Genomic DNA, 23843 nt, shown 5'->3' on the forward strand with positions numbered 1-23843 from the left:
CCTCATGGATACTAGTCAGGTTTGTTACCACTGAGCCACAATGGGAACTCTCAAACATGGAAATTTTCATCCATTATTTGTTGAAGATTTTTTTCAACCCTATATATATTGTTTTGTTTTCATTTGGCCACGCCCATGACATGCAGAAGTTCTGGGGCCACTGTTTGCATCGGCACCACAGCACTGACAACCATTAAGCCACCAGGAAACTCCATCATTTATACCTTTCCTTTTTCTTTTTTTTAATGGCCGCATTTAAGTGCCTTGCTTCAGTCTTTTAGGTTAGCCTACATAGGTTACAGCAAACAACTTTTTGAGATTAAAATCTCTATTCCTTCAGGATCAGGGATCCCACTCTGGACTGCTGCCTGTCTTCAAGACCACAGGGTTGGGAAGGGGAATGGAGCCAGGGCAAGTAAAACATCAAAAAGCTTTCCTAGTTTTCAAGTTGCTTTTTGTTTGTTTGTTTTTGGATTTTTTTTTTTTTTTTTTGGCTGTATCTGCAGCATATGGAAATTCCTGGGCCAGGGATTGAATCCAAGCCATACCTGTGACCTTTGCCACAGCTATGGCAACATAGGATCCTTTAGTCCACTGCCCTGGGCTGGGGATCAAGCCTGCACCTCTGCAGCAGCCTGAGCCACTGAAGTCGGATTCTTAACCTACTGTACTACAACGGGAACTCCCCATCATTTATATTTTTAAAATTACTTTTTAAAGCTGGTTTTTCTAGGATTAGTAATATATATATATATATATATTTTTTGTCTTTTGTCTTTTTTGTTGTTGTTGTTGTTGCTATTTCTTGGGCCGCTCCCGCAGCATATGGAGGTTCCCAGGCTAGGGGTTGAATCGGAGCTGCAGCCACCGGCCTACGCCAGAGCCACAGCAACTCGGGATCTGAGCCGCGTCTGCAACCTACACCACAACTCATGGCAACGCTGGATCATTAACCCACTGAGCAAGGGCAGGGACCGAACCCGAAACCTCATGGTTCCTAGTCGGATTCGTTAACCACTGCGCCACGACGGGAACTCCAAGTAATATATATATTAAAGTAATTTTAATCCACCTTCAAATAATTTGCTGTTTCCTGTGTAAGAGAGGACCTTTAACAATATATTCCCAATTCCTCCCTCCTATCTCTCATACGTTTTCATGTATTTTACTTCTATGTATGCTCTATATACCTGATACATTGTTACTGATTATCTATTTTCTTATTTAATACAGCTTCTAGAATTTTTAAAATTACGTATGTGGCTCATATTACATTTCCATTGAATGATGCTGCTCTAGAATTGTGGCTGTCACCTATTCTACTACATAACTCTTATCATCTCTTTTTCAATCCTGTTGTTGGTCCTATCCATTATGTCATGTTCCAGCCTGAACTCTTCTTTCTAGATTCTGAATCTAGAAAGGATTTCCCTGCTTTTTATTCCTAGTGTCTGGACTTAAGGATTTCTGACTTCCATAGCTTTGAAAGGGCCTGCTAGAGTAGGGCTGAAGTGGAAAGGGAATGGTGACCTATGCAAGTCATTTTTCTATCTTCCTGACACTTGTTGTCTATACCAGTATTTCTCAAAGTGTGGTCCTGGGTCCCTGTAAAAGAAACAGCTGGGAGTAAAGCCCAAGAATCTAGGCGAGGTTTATGTATACTGAAGTTTGAGTCCCACTGCCTTTGGCATTTATTGTCATAGGTTGTAGTCTCTTAGGAATAATTTTATCTCCCTATTAGGTTATGACTCCTTCTGGGGATAAATTTGTACTGATAGCCTCCAAGCTTACCACTTAAATTTCTTTTCCTTTTTCAATTATTTCTGCTTAATCTGAAGTTGAACTTCAGCCCATTTGCTTCCTCACTTGATTTGCTCATGTGGTGTACCATCTAGTGGTAATAGCAGGTAACCTTTATTCCCCAACGTTTAACTCTGTGGTCCCATGAGATGACTTTGAATGCTGTGATAAGGAACCTTACTGAGAAAAAGAAGCCATCAGTGAATTCTGTTATTGTTGTTCTTTCTTTAGGGCCACCCTGCCCAAGGCATATGGAAGTTTGCAGGCTAGGATCAACTCGGAGCTGTAGCCGCTGGCCTACACCATAGCCACAGCCACAGCAACACAGGATCCAAGCTGCGTCTGCGACCTATACCACAGCTCACAGCAACACCATATCCTTAACCGACTGAGCAAGCCCAGGGATCAAACCCATATCCTCATGGATTCTAGTCACATTTGTTTCAGCTGAGCCACAACAGGAATTCCATCAGTGAATTTTAAATGTATATTTTGATATTAGTTTTATATTAGGGTTATGCTACATTGTACTAAGTGTGCTATATGTATAGTTTGTCACATCCCAATGTTATTTTCTTTTGATTATTAGAAAGCTTTATAGTTGACTTTTTGTTTTATAATATTTATAATTTTACAATTTATTTTGCAATATAGGCAGGGCAAAACTGCCTAAGTACAGAATGACTGACTGATTGTGGATAGTTTAGGCCCTAAACTAGAGACTCAAGGCTGTAGGAGATGTTCTTAAGTAACATAATCTGGTAGGAGGAGTAAAACAGGTAGACAGAGTTCATTTTAATAACCATATAGTTAATATTCTAAGAGTTACACAGTAAAGCATCGTATCTGGAAAAGGGCTAGAAAAGGTTTTATAAGGAGAGATATTTTCAGGGGTCACTTAATAACAGATGTGATGTCAATCTGCTTAGGTTTGAAGATGCCATTTTTGAGCTGTGTGATCTTGGGTAAGTTATGTATCCTTTGAGTCTTAGTTTTTTCCATCTTTAACAGTATTATTCTTTTCTCCTGTAGGAAATCTAAAGATATGATCAGCAAAACAGCTTCTCACAGTGAAAAATTTTGTGCTGAGTTTGATCACCTATCAGAGGAACTCAGACATTTTAACCAAGAAGGTACAAAATTGGTTGAAAAGTCTGAGAAACACTGTGATAAACTCAGTTGCAACCTTGAAATAATATCTCAAGAGACTGAACAGAGATGCGAGGCTCTGAACACAAACACACTTTGTTTTTCTGAGCATTGGGTATCTTCCTTAAATAAAAGGGAAGAGGAACTTCAGAATTTATTGAAGGTAATAACTTTGTAACTTGAATCTACTTGGGGAGAATAGTGATAATCAGAAAATTAAATATTCTTGGCTAAGAACTGGTTTTAAAAAGCATGATATTTTAAAATATAATGAATGATTAAAATTTTTTTTAATAGTTGGTATGCTTATACATGTCTTGTTTCACGTATATGTCTCTTTTTTTTTTATTTTTGTCTTTTTGTCTTTTCTAGGGCCGCTCCTACGGCATATGGAGGTTCTCAGGCTAGGGGTTTAATAGGAGCTGTAGCCACCGGCCTATGCCAGAGCCACAGCAACGTGGGATCCGAGCCGTGTCTGCAACCTACACCACAGCTCACGGCAACACCGGAACCTTAACCCACTGAGCAAGGCCAGGGATCGAACCCGCAACCTCATGGTTCCTTGTCGGATTCGTTAACCACTGCGCCACAACGGGAACTCCACGTATATGTCTCTTAGATCTCAAAATTATTTAACATTTGTCTCATCTGTTCCATATCTATCTTTTTTGACTTGTTAGTTCCTTCAGTTAAGGGCACCCTGTCTTTTGAGGTATAACATCTTTCACTTACATATGCTTTTTATTTTAATTAATTAATTAATTAATTTTGCTTTTTAGGGCCACACTCGTGGTATATGGAAGTTCCTAAACTAGGGGTTAAATCACAGCTACAGCTGCCGGCCCACAGCAAGGTGGGATCTGAGCTGCATTTGCGACCTACACCACAGCTTACGGCAATGCCAGCTCTTTAACCCACTGAGCGAATGTATGCCTTTTACTTTGCTCCAGTTACATTCAGACCTGTTAGTACTTTATGTATTTAGGATTTTGTTCTGGTTGCTCAGAAGATAACTGATAGGTTTGTAGGTTTGCTTGAACTTAAAAGTTGTATGAGGTCTTTGTGGCTTTGTTTTTCTTCCATGCAATAAAGAGATTTTACTATTCTCAGGAATTAGGTAAAATAACTTAAGTATTTTAAGCTATATAAGCTATTTTCACTAAAAGGAACCAGGACTAATGGAGAAATAGATGATTTCAGGTTTGGATCAGGAAATGTGCAGGATAAGCCTAGAGATCTTGTCATACCAGAAAAGTAAGGAAGCTGTTAAAGATTAGTGGGACTGTGCCGTAAAGACTGAGGAGCCAACCTGATGACAATCCCATTTAAAGGTGGTACATTTGAGCATCAAAAAGAATAATTACTGGAGTTCCTGTTGTGGCTCAGCAGTTAACAAATCCAACTAGGAACCATGAGGTTGTGGGTTCAGTCCCTGGCCTCGCTCAGTGGGTTAAGGATCCGGTGTTGCTGTGAGCTGTGGTGTAGGTTGCTGACACAGCTCGGATCCTGCATTGCTGTGGCTGTGGCATAGACCGATTAGACCCCTAGCCTGGGAACCCCCATATGCCGTGGGAGTGGCCTTAGAAAAGGCAAAAAGAAAACAACAACAACAACAAAAAGAATAATTGCTACAATAGATTAAAATATATCAAACATATTGAAATTGATGAATTCATAAAAATTTTATATGCATCCTTTGCTTCATGCTAGGGAAGCAATAAATTATTCTAAGAAATGGTAAATAAAAGGAAACAATTGAGTATCCGTCTTTCCTGAAAGAATTCTGTCTTGGTTTAGTGTTTCAAAGAAGAATACCAGCTAATAAAATGTAGAAGAAATGACAGAATATCACTGTTTTGCAACCCCTAGTGAAATAACCCCGTGGGCATTAATGACTGCTTATACCATGTGATCAAAAGCTGACAGGATCTTTAATAGGGTGACTACACTCAAACACACTAATTCCTCCTAACATGAGAGACACAGCCAGGCATTATTTCCTTTCAGTACCACCTATGAAATTTTCTTGTAAAATAGTTAAAACCTGATTTAGATCAAGCCTTTAGATCTAACTAATTTGTTGTTTTTCTTGTGGGTTTTTTTTTTTGGTCTTTTCATCTTTTCTAGGGCCGCATCTGCGGCACATGGAGGTTCCAGGCTAGGGGTCTAATCAGAGCTGTAGCTGCCAGCCTACGCCAGAGCCACAGCAACTCGGGATCCAAGCCGAGTCTGCGACCTACACTGTAACCTATGCCAGATCCTTAACCCACCGAGCGAGGCCAGGGATTGAACCCACAGCTTCATGGTTCCTAGTCGGATTTGTTAACCACTGAGCCACAACAGGAAGTCCTAGATCTAATTTGTAGAAAATACAGAGAGCAGATGAATATATGAAAAATACAGCTTACAGAGTTCCCTTGTGGCACAGCAGGTTAAGGACCCAGTGTTGTCATTATAGTGGGTTCAATCCCTAAGCCCAGGAATTTCCACATGCCATAAGCATGGCTGAAAAAAAAAAAAAGAAAAAGAAAAAACACAGCTTAGTTTGTAATTCAATTATAATTTAAAAAATTAAAAAAAAATACAGTTTAGAAGTACAGTAACCAAGTCCAGAATTTGAGATATTCAGTAGAGCAAAGACCTTGTTTTTTCAGTGAAAATTTTTTTCAATGAGAAAAGTCTGAGGATGAATAACCTGTATCAAAAGAGAGTTAAGACTAGAGGGCCTTAAGTCCTGGTTTGCCTGGGATAGTCCTTGTTTATATCTTTTGCACTTGGGTAATTATTATTAATGACACTTTTTACTCTGAGAATTATCTCAGCGTGGATGATAAATTACAGCTACCTAAGACATATCAAAGTCTGATGAATTCTGGTTCAAACAAAACAAGTATGAAAAACATGAGACAGTAAAATTTAAACACTGACTAGACATTTAATATTAAAAAAATCAGTGTTAAGTTTTTTAGACGTGAGAGTAGTGTGTTTTTTTTGTTCATTTTTAAAATGGCCACACCTGCAGCATATGGAAGTTCCCAGGCTTGGGGTCCAATTGGAGCTGCAGCTGCAGGCCTACCCCACACCGAATCTGAGCCGAGTCTGCGACCTGCACCACAGCTTGGGGCAACTCTGGATCCTTAACCCACTGAGCAAGGCCAGAGATCAAACCTGCATCCTCACAGTTGGGTTCTTAACCCACTGAGCTACAGCAGGAACTCCGAGAGTGGTCTTAAAAAGTGCTTAGCTCTTAGAGAAATATGCTGAAATAAATGGATGAAATGATGTAAGATTTGCTGCAAAATAATCTTGGTGGAGATCAGGAATAAGTGGCCAATCTTTTTTGATCTATACCCCATGTATTAAAAAACGTCCAGGCTGGATAGTTTATATAAGGGGGTTATTCTACTATTAGACCTACTTTTTTGCATGCGTTTTTAAAACTTTTATTATGGAAAATTTCAAAGGAGGAAGTTAAATGTTGCATAATGCACTGGCAAATTTGATTTTAATAATAAAATCTGATTTGCATCATTTACAGGTTGTAAACCAAGATTGTGAGGCTTCAAGTTCAGAGATTACTGAAAAATTAAGTGGATGTTATGCAGCTCATGAGAACCAGCATAACATTTTTCTTGGAAAGTTAACTATTGGTGAAGAAGAATTAATGACACATAGTCAAGAACTTAATAAAATCATAAAAATTGGCTCGACTAAACTTAATTGCTTTCTACAACAGGATCTGAAACTGGATGTCCCAACAGGTATTTTAAAAGGGAAATGGAATTGTTAAAACTTTTGGGGTTTTTTTGTTTTTTGTTTTGTGTCTTTTGAGGGCCGCACCTATGGCATGTGGAAGTTCCCCAGCTAGGGGTCGAATCACAGCTATAGCCACTGGCCAACACTCAGCAACGCCAGATCCAAGCTGCAACTGCAACCTGCACCACAGCTCATGGCAATGCCGGATCCTTAACCCCCTGAGCAAGGCCAGGGATTGAACCTTTGTCCTCATGAATACTAATCAGATTCATTTCCACTAAGCTGTGATGGGAACTCCTGGAATTGTTAAAACTTTTGAAGTTGAATTCAACTGTATATAGTACCACATGTTCAGAAAAACTAGGAACATGTTTTATTGCCTGATAGGAGTTTATCTTCTTACTGTAATCAACTCAAATATGGAAAATTTTGAACTCTAAAATAGCTTGAATCATGCATGAGTTGATATAGGTGACATATATTCCTAGAAACTTGGGCATCATTATTCAGAAAAAGTTTACAAACATTCAGGGAAATGGCCTTGTTAAGAGAGGACGTTTTATTTTATTTTATTTATTTATTTATTTTTGTCTTTTGTCTTTTTTTGTTGTTGTTGTTGTTGCTATTTCTTGGGCCACTCCCGCGGCATATGGAGGTTCCCAGGCTAGGGGTTGAATCGGAGCTGTAGCCACAGGCCTACGCCAGAGCCACAGCAACTCGGGATCTGAGCCACGTCTGCAACCTACACCACAGCTCACGGCAACGCCGGATCGTTAACCCACTGAGCAAGGGCAGGGACCAAACCCGCAACCTCATGGTTCCTAGTCGGATTCGTTAACCACTGCGCCACAACGGGAACTCCAAGAGAGGACATTTTAAAAACAAAAAGAGGAAGTTCTCTTGTGGAGCAGTGGGTTAAGTATTTGGTGTGGTCACTGCAGTGACTCTGGTTGCTGCTGTGGCAAGAGTTCAGTCCCTGGCCCAAGAACTACATGCCATGGGCCTGGCCAAAAAAACAATTTTTTCAAGCGAATAAAAAGAAAACCAACCATCTATCTAGTACTGTTTATAAGTGGACATTTTAATAGCAAAAATGATGGAGGAATGTAATTAAATCTAGTTTAATGTAAAACTTAGCACATTGCACATTCTCCTATGTACCTCTAATTTTGTCATGGACTGTTAGCTTGGCATTTAGGAATTCCCATTTTGGGAGGTGGGAGACGGCAAAGCTCAGCATAGGCTATAATGATTCAGGGAAGCCTTCATTAAAGAAGGTATAAAAACTCATCCTATTTAATTCAAGATGAGTAATTGAGTTATTTATTGGATTGTGGTGTGGCTTACATGCCCTGTAAATTTACCAAAAATCAGTGAGTGCATTTCATGGCATGTAAATTATACTTTAAAGCTTGTTTTCTTAAAAGCAAGTGTAAAAACAGATGGCACCAAAGAATGTTAGTTAATTTTTTCTTCAGGAGTCCTGGTATTTATTGTCCACTTTTCAGTGACATCAGGAATATAAACGTCAAGTGAAGAGGCAAGTGCTTTGTAAGTTACGAAAGCTCGAGTTATTATAAAGAAATGTAACTGGTTAATATTTAGCTACCACCAAATTTATAGTGAAGTGTTTTTCTCTATCAAACCGATCATGTTGGAAAAATTGTACTCAAATTCCAATAATACTGCCATTTTTCAGAACATTCTGAATCCTTTTAGAGGCTACACTACATCTTTGTACATCCTCAGAGTTAGAAAATTTCATTTTTTGGCATTGAATTTCAAAAATTTAAGTGTATTTGAGGTCATCTGTTCACTTAGGAAATAGTGTAAGCAACATATGCCTGACAGGTATAAGACTGATTCTCCTCTTTGCAATGGTTCTGTTTTTGGAAGGCAAAGACTTACTGGGAAGTATAAGTTCTGGCATTTAAAATAAGAGTAGGGGGGGTCCTGCTGTGGCACAGTGGGTTAAGAATCTGAATGCAGCGGTTCAGGTCTCTGTGGAGGTACAGCTTTGATCCCTGGCCTGGTACAGAGGGTTAAAGGATCTGGCATTATTGCAGCTGTGGCGTAGATCGCAGCTGAGGTTCAAATTCAGTCCCTGGCCTGGGAACTTCCATATGCTGAGGGTTCAGCCATTGGGAATAAAACACCTTATTCATATCTTATACTTCAATTTCTATCACTTGTATTGTGTCTCTAAAGGTACAACACCACAAAGGAAAAATTATTTATACCCATCAATACTGGCAAGAACCCAGCCACGTGAACTGCTCCTTGATGAGTTGGAAAAGAAACAGCCTGAGCTGTTAATGATGTTAAATTGTTCAGAAAACAACAAAGAAGTGACCAGTCAGGTAAGATTTATTTTAAGCATCTTAGTTTTAGAACTCCCATAAACTCTTGATAGCATTGACTTCATGTGAAGAATTTTACCCTTTACCTTCCAGTCCTACCCTGTTTCTTATTAAGGATAGTTGTCTGACTGCTAAGCCAGTTTCTTTTAATTGGGCCACTTTTTTTATTAGACTAATAGATAATTATAATAGACAGTGTTTATAGTGTACTAATGATGTACTTAACACTGTTCTGACCACTTTACACATATATTTACTCAGTTAATTCTCTCAGTAACCCTATAAGGTGAATGCTAGACTATGCCCATTTTACAGGTGAGGAAACTAAGAATGACCTTGTCCCAGGTAGAATTAGAGCTAGAATTAGAACCTAGACAGGCTCCACAATTTGTGCTATTAGCTATAATAACTATAGAAAAGTTGGGAAATTGGAAAGCAGCAAAGAAGAAAAAAAAAGTGTAATCTCTTACTTCTGAGATTATGACATTTTACCTTTTTTTATAGGAACTTCTCTATCTGCAAATGTAATAAAAATTGTTTTAATTATTTTGTAGACTTTCTACTAATTTTGTTGAGGTTTAATTTTACATAATAGACATGTTATTTTCAAGAAAGAAAACTGCCTTTACTTTCGCAAAGATTTTTTTAAGCCCTGAGATTTAATCACTCACGTAGCTTCTTGTTTTAGGACTTGGATGAAGAAAAGGCGGTTCTGGTGCACACTGCTGAAGAATCTCTAAGTCAAGAGCCATCGGTCGATACCAGTGAGGATTGTTCATCTAGTGGTGGGGTTCCCTTTTTCCAGGTACCTGATTATATCCTATCAGATAACCCTTCCACATCTAAGTCAGTCATTTGGTATTCAAGATAAAGGCATTACTCTTGATGGGTGGAACAGAAAAAAATATCTTAGTCATGTCTTTGGGAAGGCGTGTTAACTTTTTTGATTTAAATTATTTATACAAATATGATAATTGATTAAGGGTTTTCTGTAGGACAAATAAAGGCAAGATGTGACTTAATCCCATCCTCAGCTGGTTTCTTTGACTGTTACATTTATCCCTTTTCTGCTTCCTACAACTCAGAAGGATGCTGAAAGCAGTCATTTCCTTCTTCCTTCCAGTTTTGACGTGGAGTTCTTGGAGCCTACCCCTGCCCATAATCAGCCTTTGAAGGCCAGGAAGTTTAAAAGTTGAGAGACTAAAGGCCTCTCAGGTTAAATGACTGGTTTCTGCTGCCTGAGGCTTTTCTCCTGATAACTATTCCCCCATGTGGCTTGAGTGCTTCACCTGCCTTGATCTTGTACCTTTAAACTGTGTGACCTCTCCTACCCTCTTGTCACCGCTGGTAGAAGAGTATGGCAATCTAAATTGCCTACATCCTTCCTTCTAACTTGAAGACATGAGCCTAGACAGAGTCTGTGAAGCAAGGATATCCCTCCATAGGACATTGATGTCCACACCTATAGTTGAAATGCTGCTTCTGATATGTACATGCTTGCACCTGTCTAATAGACTTGTCGGTCTTGCCACCAATATCTAAATATTCACTATCTCTAATTTAAGCTGTTTAAAACTTCTAGCTCAGATTCTATTAAATTCTCTGTCTGCATCAAGGCAGTTTTATGTCCAAAGTCTTCCCACATTTTGCTTATTCTTTAATATTAGAAACTCTGAATATATTTCTTTATATTTTTCAAACCCTCCCTTCTATCTCATAAAGTTAAGAAAAGGGAGAAAGTGGAGTGCCTGCTGTGGCGCAAGGGGATCGGCAGTGTCTTAGAAGCATAGATTCGATCCCCAGCCTGGCACAGTGGGTTAAAGTTCTCACATTGCCACTGTTGCAGCTTAGTTCTTGGCTGTGGCTCAGATCCAATCCCTGACCTGGGAGGTCCATATACCATGGGGTGGCAAAAAAGAAAAAAAAGAAAAGGGAGGGAGTTCCCGTCGTGGCGCAGTGGTTAACGAAGCCGACTAGGAACCATGAGGTTGCGGGTTCGGTCCCTGCCCTTGCTCAGGGGTTAACGATCCGGCGTTGCCGTGAGCTGTGGTGTAGGTTGCAGACGCGGCTCGGATCCCGCGTTGCTGTGGCTCTGGCGTAGGCCGGTGGCTATGGCTCCGATTGGACCCCTAGCCTGGGAACCTCCATATGCTGAGGAGCGGCCCAAGAAATGGCAAAAAGACAAAAAAAAAAAAAAAAAGAAAGAAAAGGGAGGAAGTTAAGAGAACCTCAGTGACTACCTAATCCCTGTTTGGAAATGGCTTCATTATTATAGCTTATGGCATTTTGAAGGCCAGGCTTAGTGGGTCAGCTATGGCAAGGAGGTCCTATAGTACCAGAAACGACTTGAGATTGGAGTTTAGACCTTTAGCTGAAGTCCAGAAATTCTTTTTTCTCTGATAGCAGTCTGATATGGGGAAGTTTTCTGGGTTAAAAACTCTAAAGTTGGTTTATGATTTGTCTCATAATTTAGGAGTGGGTCTACAATGAATGTCTTCAGTCACTTTAAAGCTCTCTAAGGTCAAGTACTAGGATTCCAATTAAATATTCCTAAATGATAAATATAAGTTTTTTTTTTAAATAAAATACAATTTAAACAACAAGTGTTTTGAGGTAGCCTATATATCATATTCTTTGCTTAAAATAGAATTGCCAGTTTTGCACAATAGCAAATCCCCTAGAGTGGTATTTTCAGCAGCAGCACAATTGACTTTTTGAGCTGGATAATTCTTTGTTGTGGTGACCTGTCTTGTATAGAATAAGATACTTAGCAGGACCTCTTGCTTCTACCCATTATTAGCCAGTAGCACCCCTTAGTTTTAGCAACCCAAAACGCCTCCAGACGTTACCAAATGTTGCCTGGGATGGGGAAGACAAAATTGCTCCCTGTTGAAAACCATTGCCCTACAGTAAAATGTGTGATTATTCCTTTGGAAAAATCATACAGAAAATTAATATTTCTTTTATCCCACCTGGTGATAAATGAAGGAGGCATTCATTTCTATTGCCAAACAAATCGTTGGCTCAAATTTGTGCTGAGCCTTTTCTGTAGTTTTCTATACTAATTTCTTGCCATTAACCCAGAGAACTTGAAAATAGAATATAGTTAATGTGTATCACAAGTTTTGTTATATTGACTTAATTACTCTCCTTAAATCCACAGCATAAAAAATCACATGGAAAAGACAAAGAAAACAGAGGCATTAATCCATTGGAGAGGTCTAAAGCAGAAGAAGCTGCAGAGCAATCTGTTACGAAGAGCAGGTTACCTCTACGAGCCCAGAATAATTTTTGGATAACTTAAGGACTGGTAATTGTATTTTCTAAGGAAAATGAAAAATAAAACCTGTAACTCCAGAACTTGAGCCTTTTGTATAGATTTTAAAATGAATGGAAAGTATCAAGGCAGTACTGTAGGGTTTTAGTTTGAATTTAATGTTGACCCATTTTTCTATGATTCCTGTAGTTCACTGTCTGTTAAGTTGGGTTTCATCTTTGCATTGAGTAAATACATATTTCTAGCTTTTGATATAAAATAGCTCTTTATAACAAATGAAAAATATTTTTCTTATGTATTACTAAATAGCAGCTATATAGAAGCTGCACTTTTTCTTTGGCTTGAATGCTACATAGGTAAATATCACCAACACTTGTTCTTGAGAAGGACTATATCCTTTCTTTTCTTGCTCTGCTTGAATTACATTTATATTTGCTTGCCTCCTTCCCTAGACTTTGTTACTCTGCCTTCTCAGTTCACTTTCTCCCCTTTTATTTGTCACCAAACCATTTGCAGAGCTACAGAATGGTATCCATTATAATGAGATAGCCAGAATTACTAGAAACCTTTAACACTTTTTTTGTGGTTATCTCTAAAATCACTGTCAACAATACACATAACCCTAGAAGTATTCCTTCCTTCAGTATTTTTAATTTTCTTCCCTCTTGGTGTGAAAGCATTTCATTCTTTTACAAAGCCTAACACATTAGCCCCCACAGAAGTTCATTCTTCTCCAGAATATCGATTGCTATTACAGAGAACTACATAGGGCTCTGATCAGTGGCTGTGTGACCCCCATTTTGAGGCCTGTATCTTGTGTAAAAGGTCACAGTGGTTTAAGGGCTTTTTGAAGCTTATTAACTATGATTATAATTTATTCTTTTGTTTACCTGGTGAAACTTTTTGTTCTTTGTATATAATAAACTATGTGTGTGTGTATATATATATATATATATATATTCTCTGTTGAAATCTTAACCCTTAGAAGGGCCCTGACAATTTTGATCTGGCAGCCAAATTTCTGGAAGTTGGTATGTATCAGCATGAAGAACCAGAGCACTTAGAAGGAAAATATGCAAAGAATAAATTTTGTGCCCACATCAAATTAAGTGTATAAATTCAGAGTTTGATTTTGATAGCTAAATAGAACCAAACTTTGTTGGAGAATTAGAAAATGTGCTACTTTGAGGAACTAAATTTGCCTTGCAGAAGTACAAATTATCTTAATAAGTATAATCATATAATTTCTCTGTGAAATCAGATGTCAACATAAGCTATGGATTATATAAAAAACATCCTCAGTAAATCCATGACTAATAAATTTGGTTTCTACTTTTTTGCTTGTCGCATTATTTCTTAGTTAGCAATGGGTATGTCTACAGACTTAATAAGCAAGTTATATTAAAATTCCTAAAATAAACTAATCGACAAGTACCACAGAGGAAGAAGGGCTTTGGTAAACATCCTGGCTTTCAGTTGCACTGCAAGAGTTACACTTTAGTGTGAAATTAGTGAGAAATAGATGGCCCTCGCAGGGCCTGAAGTCCAGCTAACTCTTTTAAAGTTATCTAGTGAGGCTAATGCAACTGGTTCAACCGCCTGATGGAAACAAATATAATCTGGAGAATTTTAACATCCAGAACTCTAAATTAGCTCTACAAATTTTAAGCATTCAAAAAATAACCCTCAGAAAAAATAAGAGTAGGTGGCTTCAAGGATCCCATTCCTCTTCAGAGGCAAAAACATTCAGAAACAATTTTGTCAGAACTTGAGAAAACAAAGGTTTACAGAACGAAGCAGATGTTGAATCAAGAATAAGCCAAGGAGTTCACGTTGTTGCTCAGTGGTTAACAAACCCGACTAGTATCCATGAAGACTTGGGTTCTATCCTTGGCCTCATTGGGTTAAGGATCTGGCGTTGCCATGAGCTGTGGTGTAGGTTGCAGACGTGGCTTGGACCAGTGTTGCTGTGGCTGTGGCATAGGCTGGCAGCTGTAGCTCTGATTCAACCCCTAGCCTGGGAACCTCTGTATGCTGGAGGTGTGGCCCTAAAAAGACAAAAAAAAAAAAAAAAAAGAACAAGCCAACTTAGAAGTTCCCTGGTGGCTCAGCGCATTAAGGATCCAGCATTGTCACTCTGTAGCTTGGGTTGCTGCCATGACACAGGTTTGATCCCTGGCCCAGGAACTTCCACATGATGCAGGTGAGGACAAAAAAAAAAAAAAAAAAAAGCACCTTGTAAACTAGGAAGTACAACTTTTTGATGTTTTACTTGCCCTTGCTCCATTCCCCTTCCCAGCCCTGTGGTCTTGAAGACAGACAGCAGTCCGTGGTTCTTACAGTGGGATCCTTGATCCTGAAGGAGCAGAGATATTAATTTCAAAAAGTTGTTTGCTGTGACCTGCGTAGGCTAACCTGAAAGACAAGCAAGCCACTTTCCTTTGTTTCATCTAATTGAGATCTCAGGGTAGAAAAGTGGCAGGCATTTCTCAAAAATATCGTGAGGCAAATGAACAACCTGTTGCCACCTTTGGAAAAAGATAACAGGTGGGGTAAATAAATGAGTGTCTAAAGCCTTGGAGGGAAAAAATGGGAGAGAATTTCCTAGGGAAATTAGGATATTCAAAAACAACAGTGTATACTGGGGAACTGAGTAAGCCACTCATATTTAGGTTAAGTAGCATGCTTAGAAAAGACCTGAGAGGACCTAAGTTTTCACTGCTGGCTGAACTCAACTCAGCACAAGAAGGAAGTGAAGGCTAAGCAGATATAAAAAGATGTAGCTAAGCACTGAAGGAGTGCTCCAACACAGCCAATGTAAAAGCTGGAAGCATTTTTTCTTTCTTTTTTTTCCTTCTCATTTTGTTTTATATACTTATTTTTTTGGCCACTGGCATTTAAGGAAATTGATTGACACACTAGCTGAACACAGGCAAAAGACTTCAGAGACCATGTAAGTCAAAGAATTGAGACTTTACCAAAAAAAGTGTTTAGAAAAGTCACTTAAGCAGCTACAGCCCACGGCTAATATAAAAAACAAACCTGGAGGTATGAAGAATCTGATTTCCAGAGTGACCATGTCATAGTATTCAAATGTTCACTTTTTAGCAAACATACAACTATGCAAAGAAAGTATGGCTCATTCACTGAAGAGATTAATACAAACCATCCCTGAGGAAGTACAAACACTGGACTTGAAATCAACTGCCATGTATATAATTACAGAGCTAAAGGAATTTTGTTGGAAAATGTCTCAATGAATAGAAAATAGCACTGAAGAAACTATAAAAAGGAACCATACAAATTTGGAGCTGAAAAGTAAAATAGCAAATGAAAAAAATCACTAGAGGCTTCCAATAGTAGATATGAGTAAGCAACAGAAAAGCCAGTGAACTTGAAGCTAGTTCAGTTGAAATTGTCCAGCTGGAGAAGCAGAAAGGAAAAAGAAATTAAGGGAAAATGGAGCTCAGAAGACCTGTGAATCACAATGAAGCATACCAACATTTGCAGAAAGAGTACCAGAAGGATAGGAGAAAAAGAAAGGGGCAGAAAGAATACTTGAAGAAATAATGGCTGGGAGTTCCTGTTGTGGCTCAGTGGTAAAAAACCTGACTAATATCCATGAGGATGTGGGTTCAATCCCTGGCCTCCTTCAGTGGGTTAAGGATGGCATTGCCATGAGCTGTGGTGTAGACTGGCAGGTACAGCTCTGATTTGACCCCTGGCCTGGGAACTTACATATGCCACATGTGCAGCCCTAAGAAAGCAAAAAAAAAAGAAAAAGAAAGTCTGAAAACTTCTCAAATTTGATGAAACACTCAAATCTACACATCCAAGATGCTCAACAAATCCAAATAGGATAAACTCAAAGAGATCCACAACAAGACATTATAATCAAACTGTTAAAGCTGAGGACAGATTCTTGAACGCAGCAAGAGTGTGGTCTTCATCAAAATGTAAATCAAAACCACAATGAGATCACTTCACATCCACAATGATAGCTATAGTAAAAACAGAAATAACAAGTGTGGTAAAGATGTTCAATGGGAACCCTCATATATTGCCAGAGGAAATGTAAAATGGTTCAGCCACTGTTTAAAAAGAGTTTGGTGTTTCCTAAAGAAGTTAAATGTAAAATTATTATATGACCCAGCAATTCTAGGTATCTACCCAAGAAAAAAGAAAAATTTAACCACATAAAAATTTGAACACAAATGTTCATGTTAGTACTATGAGCTAAACAGTATAAACAACACATATCCATCAGCATATGAATGAATAAACAATATGTTTATACATATGATGGATTATTACTCAGCCATAAAAAAGAATGAAGTACCAATACATGCTACTATGTGGATAAACCTGGAAAATACAATGCTAAGTGGAAAAAATCAGATGCAAAAGTTCATATCCCTTGTTTCCATTTTTATGAAATGCCCGGAATAGGTAAACTCACAGAAACATATTGGTGATTGCCAAGACTGTTTTGAGTCAGGGGAAAGGAAGTGACAGCTTATTGAATATGGAGGTTTTTTTGGGGGGATGTTGGAAATACATAGATGGAACTACATAGATGTGGTTGTTGTAAATGTGAATATACTAAATGTCACTGAAATTATGTACTTTAAAATTTTTTTTTTTGGCTGTGCCCACAGCATGGGGAAGTTCCCAAGCCAATAACTGAATCTTCACCACAGCAGTGACAACACTGGATCCTTAACCACAATGCTATTGAGGAACTCCCTAAAATGATTTATTTGATGAAACTGATGTACTGCATACTCTGCTAAGGAGGCAGACTTTTAAATTTAAAAAAATTATTGAAGTATAATTGGCATATAACACAGTTTAATTGTACAACTTGATATTCATATACATTGTGAAATGATCACAGTAAGTCTTAAAAATACATTTTGTGTGATTGTGACCTAAAAAAAAAGCCATTTAAATTACAGAGTCCTCTGGTCAGAATGGCCATCATTAGTAAGTCTACAAATAACAAATGCTCGAGAGGGTGTGGAGAAAAGAGAACTCTCCTTCACTGTTGGTGGGAATGTAAATTGGTACAACTACTATGGAAAACAATATGGAGGTACCTCAGAAAACTAAATATAGAACTAACATATGATCCAGCAATACAACTCCCTGGGCATATATCTGGACAAAACTTTCATTGAAAAAAGATACATGTACTCTGATGTTCATTGCAGCACTATTCACAATAGCCAAGACATGGAAACAACCTAAATGTCCATTGACTGATGAATGGATTAAGAAGATGTGGTACATGTACACAATGGAATACTACTCAGCCATCAAAAAGAACAAAATGCCATTTGCAGTTTGCAGCAACATAAATGGAACTAGAGGCTCTTATCCTAAGTAAAGTCAGAAAGAGAAAGACAAATATTATATGATATAACTTATATCTGGAATCTAATATACGGCAAAAATGCAACTGTCTATAGAAAAGAAACAAGTTCATGCACATGGAGAATAGAGTTGCGGTTGCCAAGGAGGAGGAGGAGGGAGTGTGATGGACAGGGAGCTTGGGGTTAGTAGATGTGAACTATAGCATTTGGAGTGGATGAGCAATGAGATCCTGTTGTATAGCACAGGGAAAAATATCTAACCACTTGTGATGGAACATGATGGAGGAAAATGTGAGAAAAAGATTGTAAATATATATGCATAACTGGGTCACTTTACAGCAGAAATTGACAGCATTGTAAATCAACTATAATAAACATTTTTGAAAGAAAAAAATTATGGAGTCCTATCATCTATTAAAGAAGAGATAATTGAATCATAAAGGAATCAATATTGTAAATAGAATTGATTAACAGATAGGAAACTGTTCTTATGGTTTCCACTGTGGCTCAGCAGGTTAGGAACCCGACTAGTATCCATGAGGATGTGGGATTGATTCCTGGCCTAGCTCAGTGGGTTAAGGATCCTGAGCTGCCACAAGCTCACAAGTTGTGGCATAGGTTGCTCATGGGCTGGGATCTGGTGTTGCTGTGGCTATGGCAGCTCAGATTCTATTCCTAGCGCCCGGGACCTTCCATATGCTGTGGGTGTTTCCATTGAAAAAAGAAGTTATGTTTACACTATAGACTATTGTCAGTTAAGTGTGCAATAACTTATGTCTAAAGAAAAATGTACCACCTTAATTTTAAAATACTTTATTGCAGGAGTTCCTGTCATGATGCAGTGGAACAAATCCAACTAGGAACCATGAGGTTTCGGGTTTGATCCCTGGCCTCGCTCAGTGCGTTAAGGATCTGGCATTGCTATGAGCTGTGGTGTAGTTTGCAGATGCAGCTCTGATCCCATGCTACTGTGGCTGTGGTATAGTCCAGCAGCTGTAGCTCTGATTGGACCCCTAGCCTGGGAACCTCCGTATGCTGTGCATGCGGCCCTGAAAAGCAAAAAAAAAAAAAGCTTTATTGCTAAAAAATGCCAACCATTATCTGAGCCTTCAAAGAGTCATACTCTTCTTGCTGGTGGAGGGTGTCACCTCAATGTTGATGGCTGTTGACTGATCGGGGTGGTCATTGCTGAAGGCTGGGGTGGCCATTGCAATTTCTTAAATTAAGACGACAATGAAGTTTGACGCATCGATTGGCTCTTTCAGGAATAAGTTCTCTATAGCATCCCATCCTCTTTGATAGCATTTTACTCACAGCAGAACATCTTTCAAAACTGAAGCAAATTCTCCCAAACTTCTCAAAGAGTGGACTTAAAATATTAGTAAACCATGTTATAAACAGACATGCTGTCATCCAGGCCTTGTCATCCACAGGCAGAGTGGATTTAGTAAAAGTCTTAGAAGCCCCAGCATTTTTGGATTGGTAAATGAGTGCTTGCTTCCTGTCATCACCAGCTGTACCTAACAAGAGAATCAGCCTGTCCTTTGAAGATTTGAAACCAGATATTGACTTCTTTCCAGGTATGAAAGTCCTAGATGGCACCTTCTTCCAACAGAAGGCTGTTTCATCTACATCAAATCTGTTTAATGTAACCACTTTCATTTATTATCTTAGCTAGACCTTCTAGATAACTTGCAGCGTCTGCATCAGCATTTGCTGCTTTGCTTTGCACTGTTATGGTATGACGATGGCTTCTTCTCTTTTTCTTTTTTAATTTTTAAAAAAGTTTTGTTGAAGTAGATTTGATTTACAATGTTGTGATATTTCTGCTATGTGACAAAATGATTCAGTCATACATATACACAGCTCCATTCTTTTTTTTTTTGTCTTTTTGTCTTTTTGCCTTTTCCAGGGCCTCTCTGGCAGCATATGGAGGTTCCCAGGCTAGAGGTCAAATCGGAGGTGTAGCCGCCGGCCTACACCACAGCCACAGCAACGCGGGGTCCGAGCTGCGTCTGCGACCTACCACAGCTCATGGCAACATCGGATCCTTAACCCACTGAGCGAGGCCAGGGACTGAACGCACAACCTCATGATTCCTAGTCAGATTCGTTAACTGCTGAGCCACGACCGGAACTCCCACACTTCCATTCTTTTTCAGATTTTTTTTTTCCCATATAGATTATCACAGAATATTGGGTAGAGGTCCCTGTGCTAAAGAGCAGGTCCCCACTGGCCAGTCATTCCATATACCTCAGTGTGATGGTTTCCTTTCTTTTTTTTTTTTTTCTTTTTTGTGTTTTTAGGGTTGCATCAGCGGTATATGGAGGTTCCCAGTCTAGGAGACAAATCGAGCTGTAGCTGCTGGCCTACACCACAGCCACAGCCACAGCAGATCTGAGCTGCATCTGTGACCTATACCACAGCTCAAAGCAACGCCAGATCCTTAGCCCACTGAGCAAGGGCAGGGATCGAGCCTGCCTCCTCATGGATGCTAATCAGATTAGTTTCTGCTGCACCACGACGGGAATTCCTGATGGTTTCCCTTCTTAAACCTCAGAAACAAACTGCTAGCTTCAAACTTTTCTTCTGTAACTTCCTCACCTCTCTTTGCCTTTATAGAATTGAAGAGATTAGGGCCTTGCTCTGGATTAAGTTTTGGCTGGGGGAATCTTATGACGCGTTTGATCTTCTGCCCAGATCATGAAAACTTTCTCCTTGTCAGTAATAAGGCTATTTCTCTTTCTTACCATTTGTGTGTTCACTGGATTAGCAATATTCAATTTTCTTCAAGAACTTTCACCTTGCATCCACAACCTGGTGAACTGAAGCAAGAGGCCTAGCTTTTGGCCTCTCTCAACTATCAACATGCCTTCCTCACTTAGGCCTAATCATTTCTAGCTTTTGATTTAAAGTGAGAGACACACAACTTTTCCTTTCACTTGAGCACTTAGAGGCCCCTGTAGAGTTATTTGCTGGCCCAATTTCAATATTGTGTCTGAGGGAATAGGGAAGCCCAAGGAGAAGGAGAGAGATGGCGGAACGACTGGTGGGTAGAACAGTCAGAACACACACGGTATTTATTGGTTCATGTCTCCATCTTATATGCTAGCACAGTATCTGGTGTCGCCTCCTCCCAGGCTCAACTGCAGGTTGGCTACTGCTCATCTCATTAGGAAGGCCTTCCTTTCCTCAGAGTGCTTGGCTGGCTGGAGACTTTAGCTCTCTGATTGGTTCAGAAACTTTTCTTTTTCCTTTCTTTTTCTTTCTTTTTTTCTTTTTTTGTCTTTTTAGGGCCGCACCCATGGCATATGGAGGTTCCCAGGCTAGGGGTCCAATCAGAGCTGTAACCGCTGGCCTATGCCACAGCCACAGCAACTCGGGATCTGAGCCTGTGTCTGCAACCTACACCACAGCTCACGGCAATGCCAGATGCTTAACCCACTGAGCAAGGCCAAGGATCAAACCTGCATCCTCATGGATGCTAGTCAGATTCATTTCCACTGAGCCATGATGGGAACTCCCAGAAAACTTATGACTGTGTAGTTCATCTACTTTTTTCTTGTTAGAGAGGCAACAATGGTCTTTTCAGCTTTTTACATCCTAGGTGGGAGCAGTGTCAGTATAGTCTCCCGTTAACATCTTCTGACTTACTAGATAAATAGTGGGGCTGATTTCAAGAGAGATCTTCTTTTCAAATGTGTGCCTGTTTTGTTCCTACTTCAGTCCTTTTAAACAAAATTGTTGTTATGTTTACTTATTAGTTCTTCCAACCACTCATCAGCCAAGTCTTTCTGTCTTTTTGGTCACTTCCCATGCCTTCAAAGATACTTTTCCAATGTGTAAGAAAAAGACCTAAGCATATAAGAACTTGATCTGATATCCTGTTAGGTTTAACCTCATCTCCATGTTGAAAAGCTTTTGTTTAGAAGGAAACTGAAAACTGGGTGGCAAATTCTAATTCTCTGCTGAAGCAAGTGGCTTCAGTTCAACAGAAACATCAATGTCAGACCTCACTTGGTACCTTTTCCTCTGAAGAAGAAGAGAAAGAAAATAAACTGGTTAAAACCATTTTATTAAAAATATTATTTTAGGAGTTCCCTCATGGCTCAGTGGGTTACGGATCTGGCATTGTCACTGCTGCGGCTTTGGTTACAGCTGTGGTGTGGGTTTGACCTCTGGACCAAGAACTTCCACATGCCTTGAGCAAAGCCAAAGATATATTATTTTATTTTACTTATTTTTTTAATTTTTATTTTTTGTCTTTTTGGCATTTCTTGGGCCCCTCTCACGGCATATGGAGGTTTCCAGGCTAGGGGTCTAATCAGAGCTGTAGCCACCGGCCTACGCCAGAGCCACAGCAACGCAGGGATCCAAGCTGCGTCTGCAACCTATACCGCAGCTCATGGCAATGCCAGATCCTTAACCCACTGAGCAAGGCCAGGGATCGAACCCGCAACCTCATGGTTCCTAGTTGGATTTGTTAACCACTGCGCCATGATGGGAACTCCCAGAAATATTATTTTAAATGGCTGTTATTTTCTCACAGAATTACAGATCATTTAGTTGGCTGGGTAACTCAATTGGAATAGCCAAAACAAAATCAAGCTACACTTTTATTTTTCGCCTTTTAAAATTATCAGAAATTACTTTTTTGTTTTCCCTTTTTAAATTTAAATTTTAATTTTTTTGTCTTTTCCATCTTTTCAGGGTCACACCCGAGGCAGATGGAGGTTCCCAGGCTAGGGATCCAATTGGAGCTGTTGCCAATGGCCTATGCCAGAGCCACAGCAATGAGGGATCCGAGCCTCATCTTCGATGTACATCACAGCTCACAGCAACACCGGATCCCAAACCCAGGGATCAAACCTGCAACCTCATGGTTCCTGGTCAGAGTCGTTTCTGCTGCGCCATGACAGGAACTCCTGTTTTCCCTTTTTTTTTTTTTTTAATTGAAGTATAATTGATTTACAATTCTGTGTTAGTTTCAGATATACAGCAAAGTGATTCAAAGATTCTCAAAATCCAAATGATGCACATTTATTTCAAGCAACATTTACTAGAGCAATGCTCTATTTACAGAAGAGAATTAGGAGAGCCCTCTGGTCTACTTCCTGCCCACTGTTATTGTTGCACCTGCCATCATCATCATTATCATCGTCATCTCCATCATCATCACAGCAACTACTATTTACTGAGTGCTTACTGTACCAGTGATTTACATGTAATCACTTTTAATCCTAAGAGTATTATGAAAGAAACATTATTACAATCCTTATGCTACTTTTGAGGAAACTGGAGCTCAAAATGGCTAAGAAACTTGAAATAAAAATGTAGCACAGGGAGTTCCCATTGTGGCTCTGGGGTAATGAACCTCACTAGTATCTATGAAGATGCAGGTTCGATCCCTGGCCCTGCTCAGTGGGTTAAAGATCTAGCACTGCCACAAGCTGCAGTGTAAGTTGCACATGGAACTAGCATCCAGCATTGCTGTGGCTGTGGCATAGGCCAGCAGCTGCAGCTCCAATTTGACCCCTATCCTGGGAACTTCCATATACTGCAGGTGCAGCACTAGAAAAAAAAATTAAAAAAAAATATTTTTGGTATTGTAATCCTTGTTAAAATTATTGTAGGGTACATTACTGGCTTTCATGTGACATCCTTTCTCTTTTATTATTAAAAAATTACATAAGCTTTATTTACATATAATTCACACCATATGATTCATCCATTAATTTTTTTTTTCTGGAAATTTTTTTTTGTCCTTTTTTGTCTTTTTAGGGTTGCACCTGCAGCATATGGAGGTTCCCAGGCTAGGGGCCGAGTCGGAGCCATAGCTACCGGCCTACACCACAGCCACAGCAATGCCAGATCCGAGCCACGTCTGCAACCTATGCCACAGCTCATGGCAACGCCAGAGCCTTAACCCACTGAGTGAGGCCAGGGATGGAACCCATAACCTCATGGTTCCTAGTTGGATTCGTTAACCACTGCGTCACAATGGGAACTCCATCTGGAAAATTTTGAAGTTGTGTAACCATCAGTATAATAACTTCTTGAATATTTTTACTACCTCAAGAAGAAACTCTGGGGGCAGTGCCTCCTTGCTTGCCCACTGGCATCTCT

At 39.4% G+C, this 23843-nt stretch overlaps 1 protein-coding gene across 1 annotated transcript in view; it reads left to right on the forward strand.

The window, feature by feature from the left end:
* KIF11 (kinesin family member 11) overlaps positions 1-13649 on the forward strand; it is a 52401-nt gene extending 38752 nt beyond the window's left edge. The window contains exons 18-22 of the mRNA XM_047761716.1: positions 2833-3112; positions 6488-6710; positions 8914-9065; positions 9754-9870; positions 12229-13649. Of these exons, the coding sequence (XP_047617672.1) occupies positions 2833-3112; positions 6488-6710; positions 8914-9065; positions 9754-9870; positions 12229-12369 (913 nt within the window). The 3' untranslated portion in view covers positions 12370-13649. The remainder of the gene's footprint in view (positions 1-2832; positions 3113-6487; positions 6711-8913; positions 9066-9753; positions 9871-12228) is intronic.
* Positions 13650-23843: the final 10194 nt, after the last annotated feature.

Source organism: Phacochoerus africanus, chromosome 15, assembly GCF_016906955.1.
Source record: "Phacochoerus africanus isolate WHEZ1 chromosome 15, ROS_Pafr_v1, whole genome shotgun sequence".
NCBI lineage: Eukaryota > Metazoa > Chordata > Mammalia > Artiodactyla > Suidae > Phacochoerus > Phacochoerus africanus.